Source organism: Pezoporus wallicus, unplaced genomic scaffold (genome assembly GCF_028554395.1).
Source record: "Pezoporus wallicus isolate ANWC-B61680 ecotype Strahan unplaced genomic scaffold, APGP_CSIRO_Pwel_v1 contig_13521, whole genome shotgun sequence".
NCBI classification, from domain to species: Eukaryota; Metazoa; Chordata; class Aves; order Psittaciformes; family Psittacidae; genus Pezoporus; species Pezoporus wallicus.
Window position 1 is genome coordinate 185 of NW_026635882.1, and position 12,254 is coordinate 12,438.

General features: G+C 40.3%; 1 protein-coding gene across 2 annotated transcripts; it reads right to left on the minus strand.

Annotated features, from left to right (window-relative positions):
* Window positions 1–422: 422 nt before the first annotated feature.
* On the minus strand, window positions 423–11,278 carry LOC130593363 (mothers against decapentaplegic homolog 4-like). 2 transcript variants are annotated; one of them, XM_057398433.1, is made up of 8 exons: window positions 11,081–11,278; window positions 8,299–8,664; window positions 7,209–7,383; window positions 6,759–6,788; window positions 5,543–5,758; window positions 1,467–1,586; window positions 1,231–1,341; window positions 423–775 (listed from the first exon to the last, which is right to left on the minus strand). In XM_057398433.1, exons 2-8 carry the CDS (start codon window positions 8,545–8,547, stop codon window positions 717–719), a joined length of 960 nt encoding a protein of 319 aa, XP_057254416.1. In that variant the 5' UTR covers window positions 8,548–8,664; window positions 11,081–11,278; the 3' UTR covers window positions 423–716. The 2 variants fall into 2 exon arrangements, with proteins under 2 accessions (XP_057254416.1, XP_057254417.1); XM_057398434.1 differs by lacking the exons at window positions 1,467–1,586; window positions 11,081–11,278 and having other exon boundaries at window positions 439–775; window positions 8,299–9,127.
* Window positions 11,279–12,254: the final 976 nt, after the last annotated feature.

The following is a 12,254-nucleotide window of genomic DNA, read 5'->3' on the forward strand; positions in this document are numbered from 1 at the left end:
GTGGGGGGGTAACTGGGAGTTACCCGGAAGGACTGGGGCTTCCGGGTGGAACTCGTTTTCTTGGCCGGTGGTATCGTATTCTCTTCCCTTGTTATTTTCCCTTATCATTGTTATAGTTGATAGTAGCTGTGGTGATTTGTTGCTGGACTGTTCTTGTCTCAACCCGTAGGAGTTGCACTCTCTCGATCCTCCTCCCCGTTCCTCCGGGAGCGGGGAAGGGGAGAGCCCCGGTGCGGGGCTGGGGGGGGGGGGAGACGGACACGGACCTCGATTGTTGTCAGCTCGGCACCACTCACTGGGAGTGAGTGAACAAGTTACCTGAGTGGGTTTAAACCACGACAAGACAGCAGAAAACAAAAACATAAGACTTAAACATAGTATTATAACAGCGGCTTCTGCAATAAGATGTGCAAACAGGCACAACATTGGTAGGTGTCAAAACATGCAACTATCTGAAGTGAAAAATGGCAGCAGCCAAGATAAGCTCTTTGTGGTATCACCAGCCAGTTACAAATATTAATTATGCAGACACATGCCCTCAGAAGCATTTATAGAATATCTACAACACCACTAAAGGTTTACATTCTGGTACTTCCAAAATGTAAGATAAATTAAGTGGGATCCTAACAGAACAAAATAACGGAACTTAATAACCATATCTAAACTACAATTTTCTTGGGAAGAGACAAGGTGAAAAGTCATTCTAACATTAACTCTCAGTGCATTCTCCCCTCCACTAACAAAGGCGGCTGCAAACAGGTGATCTTTTTAAATACTGTATTAGGAAATAAAGAACTGTTTAGCCTTTTGCCACAAAATTTAGAAAAGCTTGGATTTGGGTGGGAGTTTTTTTGCATAATACTCTTATAATGCATATACTTAAAAGAAAAATATCCAAACACCATATTCCGAATCAACTTCATTTGCCACAAAGGAAATACAAGATTGCAAAGCTTTAAAAACAGGTTTAGAAGGGAAATTATAATTTTGTTAGATAGTAAGACATCTATAATATAGATGGTATCACTATAGCTACCTGGATTTCTAATCTCTGCTGCTTTAACAGAGGAAAGTAGTCTATTAAGCTCTGATATTTATTTGTCAGAATATACTAAACACAGTAATGGTAGTTCTGTAACAGAAAAGGATTTGGGGGTAAGGAATCATCACAAGGGATGATTCAACAAAACAGAAAACAAAGTAAGCGATGTGAAAATCTGTACTACTTACAGTAATGTCCAGGATGCATAGGTGGATGATGCTGAAGATGGCCATTCTGGTGGTGAGGCATGGTAGGTGTGTAGGCTGCTGTCCGACTCCCAGTCCAAGTTGTAGTACTATCTAGAAAGAGAAAGGAGCAGTTGGTTAAGGGAGTTTTTCCACATCTCACTTCTAATCCTCTATTTCACCTGAACATTTGGAAACTGGTTTTAGAAAACTAAGAGTGCACATATGTATATACTCACTGTGATGGTAAGTAGCTGGCTGAGCTGTAAACCCATTCTGCGGAGTTCCTGGCTGAGGCCCTGAAGCAATCTCTAAGAGTCCATCACTATGGCTACCTGTCAATATACTGATAGGTTGACCTGGTAAAAGAAGACTACCTATTTGTGAACATTCAACAATTTCAATTAAGAAGAGTGAGCTCAGCACTACTGGGTAGTAAAATGCACCCAACTAAGGGTACTGCATGACACAGTTCCTACAAGTTTGGTTTCAGTATTTTTTTCCATCTACCAGAGTGTCTTAGGAAATTTGAAGCAACATGCTCTGCATCAGCTAATTTTGACTCTGACATCCTTAATATTTTACAAGTATGCAGAGAACTCTGTTCATCAACCGCATCTTTGTGTCGCTCACATCTCTTTTCAGCTTAAAAGGAAAGAAGAGATGTCACAGGTTTTATTGAATAACATAGCTGGAGTAGATTTGGTATGAATCCAAACAGGCCAAGAGTAGGTCCATTAATTTGATTATTTTCAGCATGTTGTAACTACTGTTCCTAAGGAAGACACTCACTTAAATTTACATTCCTTAGAAATATACTGAATGGTATTTTAAAATAGCGCTTGAACAGGGCTGCACACATCACTGGACTCCTTCCTGAGAAAGTTGCTGGGTTGTTGGTTTGTTGTTTTTCCTCCCAAATGAATATTTAAAGAATTGTCTAAGCTTTAAAGTAAAAGTACAGATATTTCAGAAAAGGTTAACAGAATTTGATTTTAAAAGGCTTCAAATCAGCCACTAACACTAAACTGATCAGGAGTTTCACAAGTACATTTGCACTCTCAGACTGGTGTAGCTAGCAGAACTTCACACACTTGAAAACTTGAACTAAAACCTAAAATCCAAGCTTTTTCCTGTCCACTGGGCTCCCAACAATTATAGCACTGATGAAAAAAAGTTACTGACTATAAACTGTTATACAAAGGCAATAAAATTAAACCACCTATCCTGTTCTCCCTGCTGGAGAGAGACATCATATCTTAGCTTGGTGTCCTGGGTTCATCTGTAGCAGGCATTTTTCTCCTTAGTAGCTGGTGCAGTGCTGTGTTTTCGACTTTAGTCTGAGAACATTGGTGTATTATCACATTGGTGTATTATCATGTATTTTTAGTTGTTGATAAGTAATGTTTACTTCGATTAAGGACTTTTTCAGTCTCGTGCTCTGCCAGTGAGGAGGGAAAGCCTTGAGGAAGCAGAGACAGGACACCTGACCCAAAATAGCCAAAGGGGTATTGCATACCACAGCACATCATGCCCAGTATAGAAACTGGGGGGAGTTACCTGGAAGGCTCAGATTGCTGCTCCGGTCGGGCTGGGTGTCAGTCGGCGGGTGGTGAGCAGTTGTATTCTCTTCCCTTGTTATTTCCCTTATCATTATTATTATTGGCGGTAGCAGTAGTAGTTTTGTATTATACCTTAGTTACTGGACCGTTCTTATCTCAGCCTGTGGGATTTACATTCTTTTGATTCTCCTCCCCATCCCTCCGGGAGCAGGGAGGAAGAAGGGGGAGAGTGAATGAACAGCTGAGTTCTGAGTTACCGGCTGGGCTTAAACCACAACACTTGGCATAAACCATCATTAGTTTCAGCAAAATAGTCAGCTAAACTTAAATAACATTCTCAAAACACCATGCTACCATAATTCAAATTTGCTAAGATGAAATCCATTATATTCACACATCTTTGACGTTAAAGTGACAAAGAGTGTGTGAAACCCCTCTCCAAACTGTTTGGCTTCCCTACATTAGGGCTGCAGGACACTGTGTACGTAACTGCTTTAATGTCCTGCTGGAATGAAGAGTGAGGTTTGTTGTTGGTAAACCAGACTCTTCCACTTGTACCAAATACACACAGAAAATATTAATTAGGGTTGTCACTCTGGTAGTACAGTGGGCCATTATAAAAATCACAGACTCATGAGACTTGGAAGGGACCTCTGGAGATCATCTAGTGCAACCCCCTGGCCAAGGCAGGGCCACCTAGAACGGGTTACACAAGAAAGCATCCAAGCGGGTTTGGAATGCCTCCAGAGAGGGAGACTCCATGATCCTCCTGGGCAGCCTGTTCCAGTGCTCTGCCACCCTCAGTATAAAGAAGTTCTTCATGTTGAGGTGAAACTTCTTGTGTTTTAGTTCATGGCACTAATGAGATCCCCTCTCAGTCTTCTCTAGACTCAACAGGCCCAGCTCCTGCAATCTCTCATCATAAGAGAGATGCTCCAAACCCATGATCATCCTTGTGGCCTCCTACTGGACCCTCTCCAGTAGCTCCTTGTCTTGTACTGAAGAGCCCAGAAATGAACACAGGCCTCCAGATGTGACCTCACCAGGATCGAGTAGAGGGGGAGGATCACCTCCCTTGACCTGCTGGCCACACTTCTCCCAATGCACCCCAGGATACTATTGGCCCTCCTGGCCAAAAGGGCACACTGCCAGCTCATAGTCATCTTGTCATCGACCAATACTTCCAGGTCCTTCTCATCTGAACTGCTCTCTAGTAGGTCAGCCCCCAACCTGTACTGGTACTTGGGGCTCTTCCTCCCCAGGTGCAGTACCCTACACTTGCCCTTGTTGAACCTCATTAGGTGCCTCTCTGCCACTTCTCCAGCCTGTCAAGGTCCCACTAAAAGATAGCACAGCCTTCAGGTTTATCAGCTACTCCCCCAGCTTCATGTCATCATCAAGCTTGCCGAGGGTACACTTTAGCCCTTCATCCAGGTCACTGATAAACAAGTTGAATAAGACCAGACCCAATATTGATCCCTGGGGAACACCACTGACTACAGGCCTCCAACTGGATTCTACTCCATTGATCACGACCCACTGAACTCTGCCATTCAGCCAGTACTCAATCCACCTCACTGTCTATTCATCTAACCCACATTTCCTAAGCTTACCTAGGAGGATGTTAATGGAGACAGTGTCAAAAGCCTTGCTGAAGTCAAGGTAGATAATATCCACTGCTCTCCCCTCATCAACCCATCCTGCCATGTCATTATAAAAGGCTATTAGATTGTTCAAGCAAGATCTCCCCTTGGTGAACCCATGCTGACTACTACTGATGGCCACCGCCTTCTTCATGCTTGGTGACGACCTCCAGAATGACCTGTTCCATCACCTTTCCAGGGATGGAGATTATGCTGACTGGACGGTAGTTTCCCAGGTCCTTCCCTTCTTACCCTTTTTGAAGATGGGAGTGACATTGGCCTTCCTCCAGTCATTGGGCACCTCTCCCATTCTCCATGATTTTTCAAAGATGATGGAGAGAGGCAGAGCAACATCTGCCAGCTCCCTCGACACCCATGGGTGCATTCCATCAGGGCCCATGGATTTATGGGTGTTAAGTCTGTCTAGCCTCTCCCTAACCCAACTCTGTACAACCAGGGGGAAGTCTTCCAGGGGAAATTCTTCCTTTCTCTGGCCTTCATCTCTAACCTCCAAGGTCTGGGACTCCTGACGGCCGTTCTTAGCGGTGAAGACTGAGCCAAAGAAGACATTCAGCAATTCCACCTTCTCCTTGTCTTCTGATACCAGGACACCCACCTGATTCAGCAGCAGCCCCACATTTTCCCTTATCTTCCTTTTGCTGCTGATATTCTTGTAGAAGCCCTTAAAGTTAATACTCAAAGACTGATTTTGTTAGCTCTGGAACACTAAAGATTTGTCTGAAAACCTCTCGATACTGCCACCTAACAATATACATGTTTGTTGTCCTGGTTGCTGTTGTAATAGAATAATAATTTTTTTCCATTCCTAAAGCAGTTGTTCAAATAATAGCCATAATGTTATGTCAGCAGTCAGTTGTTTTAACATGGTATCACTCAATCTTTGGAATATCTAAATAGGCTTGTAACACTCGTGCAGTGTCAGTCTCATTAAAAAAAGACTAGGTCACCAGGAAAAATTACTCAAATTATACTCCAAGTCAAAACCTTATGTTAATGCTTACGAGACTGCTCAGATCATACTGACATACACTTTCTCTTTGATCCATCACATTTTCAGTTTAGTACTTCATATAATCTTGACAATCTTACTTGTTGAAGCCACAGGAATGTTGGGATAATTAGTGGTGCTGGTAGTGCTAGCCTCAGCAGAAGCTAACATGGCTGGGGTGCTATAAGGCTCAGTAGATGCTCTGTTACTTGGTGGATGCTGGATGGTTTGGACTGAATGGCTTTCGGCAGAAGACAATGACAGCTGCCCCTCGTAGTCATTAACGTATTCATCTTTCACCAGCATGCTTGATGGAGCTGTGAAGAAGCAAACGGTTAAACATGCAAAGCAAATCTATTTTCAGGATTTAACTACAAGTCACACTCCTACTTTTAAGGAACAGCAATGATATTAAAACTACTGGGGGAGTATTTAACCTATCTAAACATTGCTACAGCACTCCTCTAAATTACAAATAAACACTTCAAGTCAGCAGCAGGAAATTTTGAAGTGTAACTGGATGGAAAAGCTAACTGTTTATTTTGCTGATTGCTATCAAACAAGCAGTTTAGTCCCACAGTAGTAGACTCCAACCACGTTTTGTTTTCCAGTCCATCATTGAGTCATTGGACATGGTTAATAAAAAGGAAAAACATGCTTTTCATCAAGCACCTAAATATATGTTAATGAAGTAGCTAACAAGCCAATTTCTAGTATAAGAGTAATAAAATAAAGCTCCTATGAAAAATGTAATTCATGAGCACAACACAAAAAACTTCATTCACTCCTTCAGTAATTTTAAGCAGCTCCCAAATTGACTAGAATAATCAAATTCACAAAGACACTATAACACTACCTTATATTTAACAGCGCAGACATGCAGAATTACAATAGCAGTTACAGAATTTCTATTATTTTCTTGTTAAACTACTTATTAAAACATAGGCATCTATTATTCCCAATCCAATTAATTAGTATATCATACAGGTGCACATATTATCATGTGTTTGTTAAATGATGCTTATTAAATAAAAGAGTGAGGTTTTTGTTTTCCCTTTTTCTTGGTGTTTTTAAGTAGCAGGCAATGAAAACAGAACATACCTACAAGCTAAGCTGAAGCCTCATTTTAAAGAATTTATTAATACTTGCCTCTCATATGCTACTTTTCTGGTTTTCCAAAACCAAAAAGACAAATGTATTTCCATCTGCTCTCTATACTCCCTCCCAAGGAGATACACAGGAATAAACTGTATACATACTGAAGAGTTTAACACAGTTTGTGCCCAGAGAAATGCAACAGTAAGCAGAACTACTTACCAGAACTCTGTAGTGTCAGTCCCGAGAGATCTTTAAAAAGAAAAAAGAAAAGGGGGTGTGGAGGATTATATACACAGAGATCTTCAGCTATGTTTGAATATTAAGTTTATCAGACTTTATAAATTAGTACTACAGACTCTACGTATTATACCCCTTCCATCACAAATCTCAATGCCAAGTTATTCCCAAGGTACACATTAACTGCAAGAACTGTGTGCAAACCAACAGAAAGGCTTAAGCAAAAAGCCACAAACTGTTCTTTCAAATTTAGAATAAAGGTAAAAGAATAATTCCATGAAGAAGATGGACAAGAGCATGAGAGAGTAATTTATTATTAGATCATTAAAAAAAATTAATGTTTCTAATTTAGGCCTGTATTCTCTACACTCAAAAGGAAAACATTTTACATTTTAGTCCCACTGTTCCATTTTAAATCAAGAGTCTACTTACCAATGCCAGGTGATACTACACGCTCATAATGGTAAGGATTTACACAGACACTGTCACATTTTAAGTCAAAAGCATATTGACAATATTTAACATGCTTGAGTTCATTTTTATGAAGATCAGGCCACCTCCAAAGACGAGCATAAATCACATGAGGGAATCCCTTGCGACCAGCCACCTAAAGAGTTAGACACAAAAGTTGATTGGGACAGTTAAAAGATATTTTATTTTTTTTTAGTAAGGAGCAAAGCTGTAAGAAGGACATTTTACCTTCTTTAGTAAGGAGCAAAGCTATAAGGGGACAAACACCACCACAACCTTTCTCCATCAAAATATGGAGGGAAAAAAAAAATCAACAAGGTATACAGTTTACCCAAGTTCTGTACTCGACAGAAAAATTTCTATTATGGTTTTGCTACAGTCAAGTCAACAGTGTGATTCTTAAGAAAAAACACTGGATACAAAACATCAGAAGCAGAATTTGTGCTTAATATAGTATGTATGGTCACCTTCCCCACTATGGATGATGATGGAGCTTTGCCCCAGAAGAGAAGGAACAAGGCAGTAAGCTACACTATAAGAAATTTACAAGTATAAGAACACCAATCCATTATACTGAAAATAAAAAATAATGCTTCTAGGGTAGACAGCTAGCCAGCAAACACGACATCTGTCATAGAACAAGGAAATCGCAACCCAAGCTATACAGGTACTAAGTACTGATGATGAAAGGCTAACGTATATCCTCAGTGCAGAGTCCTTGGAGTACCTTAGCAAGGGATCACAGGTCTGTCTTCACACTGCTGACCAACACAGAGCTAACAGAAGCTTGTAGTGAAAATACCAGGATAAACAGACAAATTTGTTATGTGACCCTGCATTTTATTTCCCCACACACACTCATTTAGAACAGCTGATCCAACACCTTCTGCTCCTTTTGGGAATCCAGAGCTCCAGGCACAAAACGTGTCTATGAATGGGGACAAAGGGGGATGTAAGAGAAGAGCTACTCTTCCTTAACACTCTAGGACCCTGTGTCACTTTTGCTCCAGCTTCGCTAGGAGGAAAACATCTGATTTTCACTTGTACTAACCTGAAGCCTCCCATCCAGTGTTCTCTGTATTGTAACACACTTGCTGGGATGAGCTCCATTTGTGGTTATAGCTGTAATCAAAGAATCCAGTTCATCTTTTTTCTCCTTTAGCTTTTTAACTAAACTTTCAATTGCACGTTTCGCAAAAGTTTCACTCTCTCCACCTTGTCGATGGCACATCAAGCTGTGAACAATGCTCAGACAAGCGTCATTACTTGTTGGTGTGCTAGTAATAGACATATTGTCCATTTGTCACAGCTTTTTCTTTCAGATCAAATGTCAGTTTTGAGGGCTGTTATGACTTTCAAGCTGATGAACAAGAGATGATCCAAGTTAAGTATTAGAGGTACTGTCTCTTGGTAAAACCTAGGAGGAAAAAAATATCTACATTAGAATTGTTTTTAATAACTTGCAGATCATGTTTCTAAAGGAAGTCTGTGGCATCTTTCTTCTTTTATTTTCAAGCTAAGTGCAGGATATTAAAAACACATGAAAAACAAGCAAACAAACAAAACCAAACAAAAAACCACAACCCTGCGCTGCTTGTCCCATGATAGCTAAAGCACATTTAAGACACTGCTTGCACAGTTTTAGATATAAGATCATTGGGGTTTCCCCCAAGTAACAATATTTAAACAAAGATTATAGTTTATATACATGTACACACAGTATGTACATATAGAAAGGTAAAGATTATTAGAAGAACAGGCTCTAAATCAGGAAACAGAGAATGGTGACAATGATTTCCTATGTTTTATACTGGTAGGATGAAAACAAGTGAAAATACTGACTGGGAATCAAGGGGCATCGATTTAAATACAATTTGAATATTGAAGAAGCATGAACGCACACCAAAATCATCCATCATCTTTACTTAATAAGCCTGTTCAAGGAGTTCAGCTACACTCTGACCTCAGACTAACTCTATTACTCTTTGCTAATAAGAAAAGCAAAAAAAAAAAAAAAAAAAGTACCTGGCCATTAGCTTAATACAGATTTAAGTAAATTAATATTGTGTGCATCTTTCTATATGAAAATCCCAGCTGGCACAATTGTCTTTACTTGTTTGGATCCAGGTTCATCTGGATCAAGACAAATCAACTGAAGTAATTTAAAAAGCACTTCCAAATTGGTTCAAACTAAACTGCCTTAACTGTACTAAATGGAAGAGCAGGAATAAGTCCCTCCTAATACATTAGGCCTTTACACTTGATTTGTTAAGAACCTGTACTGGTTTAAGGTCATGAAGTCATTCTTAAAGCCAGCAGACCTCAGCCTTTTGAAGTTCCCTTTAATTCACAAATTAGGAGAACTGGCCTGATTTTCTCAATTCTGAATGAGCTAATTACTATGCTTTAACCAGAAAAACAGAATGGAAGGATTTATGCACTCACAGAAAAGGAGTCTAATGTCATCAAAAAGCTGCTTTGGTTCTTCAAATAGCTCTGGCATCAGGTAATGCCATGGTTTAAGCCCAGCCAGTAACTCAGAACCATGCAGCTATTCACTCACTCCCCCCACTTCTTCCTCCCCCTGCTCTGGAAGGATGGGGAGGAGAATCAAAAGAATGTAACTCCCATGGGTTGAAATAAGAACAGTCCAGTAACTGAGGTATAACACAAAACTACTACTGCTACCACCAATAATAATAATGATAAGGGAAATAACAAGGGGAGAAAATACAGTTGCTCACTACCTGCCTACTGAGAGCCAGCCCAAGCAGCAATCTGGCCCTTCCAGGTAACTCCCCCGTTTATATACTGGGCATGACATGCTGTGGTATGGAATACCCCTTTGGCTAATTTGGGTCAGGTGTCCTGTCTCTGCTTCCTCCCAGCTTCCCCTCCTCCCTGGCAGAGCATGAGACTAAAAGTCCTTGATGGAAGTAAGCATTACTTAGCAACAACTAAAACGTTGGCATTCAAAGCATTGTTCTCAGACTAAAGTCGAAAACACAGCACTGCACCAGCTACTAAGAAGGAGAAAAATGACTGCTACTGCTGAAGCCAGGACAGGTAGTCTCCACTAACAGCATTCTACGAACCACATAGTCTGACTTTCTTAAAACACTGCCAGAAAAAACACCTAAGTGATTTTACTACATTTACATTTCCTGAGTAAGCTTAAAATATAAGCCTTGCTGAAAACAACATGCTGTTCTCAGCAATGTATATATATAAAGTTTTATTTCAATAGTTAAGGAAGAAAAGTCTGTTCAACATTACCTGAGGAACACATCCAATCAAAGACCTGTTACTTCACTGGAATTTTCCACATTATTAGAGGTACAGTAGTAGCAGCTATTTATTGGAAACAAATGCATTGCACAAGAGTGGGATGCTAACTTAAGAAGTTAATGCATCACACAAATTACAGTGTAAATGCACAGTTACCCTTCTTCATAAAGAATAACACAACTGAAGAATAGGGTTGATTGAAGAATAGGGTTGTAAATAAGTAACTTCAAAGATGTTAGGCTTTGTTAGCAACTATAGAGAAAAGGAAATTACTATGATAAACTTTGCCAGAACCCCCTAGTGGTTACTGATACAGCAATGATACTAAAACAAAGTGATGAAGAAATAACCACCAGGGGTCCCAAAGCCCACTACCACATTTTTGCGTGCATACAGGAAGCATTCTCTAAAAGTATGATGCAACGTATGCAATCTAATGAATATGTATGTTTAAGGACAATATAATCACAACCTGGTTGATTCCTGGGAGAGACACGCTTGGAAGAGCAATCCCCTGTGTCTCCCGCCGCCGCAATAAAGAATACCTGCTTGTCAATTTAAAACTTTGTTGGCGAGTTCCTGGAGATTTCTCTGAATCTATTTGGCACCCCAGATGGGACACTCTCTGCTCGGCTGCAGGACCCACTGAGGACAGGGTTCCCTAGGGCCCCCGGGACAAATTTCCTCTGAGGGACCCCTTGACTCACTCAGATCACTGTGGGAGCAGGCAAGGACCGTCACCATCACTGTAAAGATATTCTTTGGATTATTTTATGGCATTCCATAAGGCATAGGAGACATCCTATGCAGGAATGCCAATTAGCGTTCCATAAGGCGTAGGAGACATCCAACGCAGAAACGCAGGAACGTGGTTAATATTCTGTAAGGCGTATGCAGGAATAAGAAAGCTTTCCCTAAATCAGGATAGGAAAATCTCGTAGGTAAAGGCGTATACCCGGCTGCTAGCGTCCGTTTGGTATACAGGTATACATTCTGAATTGTTCCGTAAGGAATAGGAGATGTCATGTGCGGGAACACGGTTTTATTTTTCTGGTATCTGATGCAATTTCTGGAAACCGGTATTTGATGTTGTGCTTGAGAAAATAATGAATGACGAACTGTTTTTATTTTTATTGTGCTGCTAATTAGTATTTGCATACTTGACATATGTTTTTGCTTTTATCATATTGCTAATTAGTATTTGTGTACTTGGTGTATGTTTTTGTCTTTGTTTTCAAAATTGTGAGGAAGTGAGTGGAATTTCTGGGATCCAATGTGACTCTGTGTGTGTAAAGCATGTATAAGAAAATAATGGGAAACGGAGCAGAGAAATAATAGAAAAGAGTCCTTTGGGATGTATTCTGGCTCATTGGAAAGAATTAGGAGGATCCCCCTTGGTAAATAAAAAGACTTTAATGAAATATAGTAACCAATGGTGGCCATTATATACCCTGGAGAATCAGAAAAAATGGCCCAAAAGTGGGACTTTGAATTATCATATGTTGCTACAATTAATGTTATTTTTAAGATGACAAGGAAAATGGGATGAAGTGATGTATGCAGATACGTTTTTCACTGTAAGAAACCACCTGGAGTGACAGACGGAAAGCGAAATTAATATAGGTCTGCCAGATCCCTAATTTTGGCTTTGGAAAAGGACAGGGAAAAACAGAAAACTAAGTTGGAGAGATGTTGTTCAGCCTGTGATATTGGGGGAAT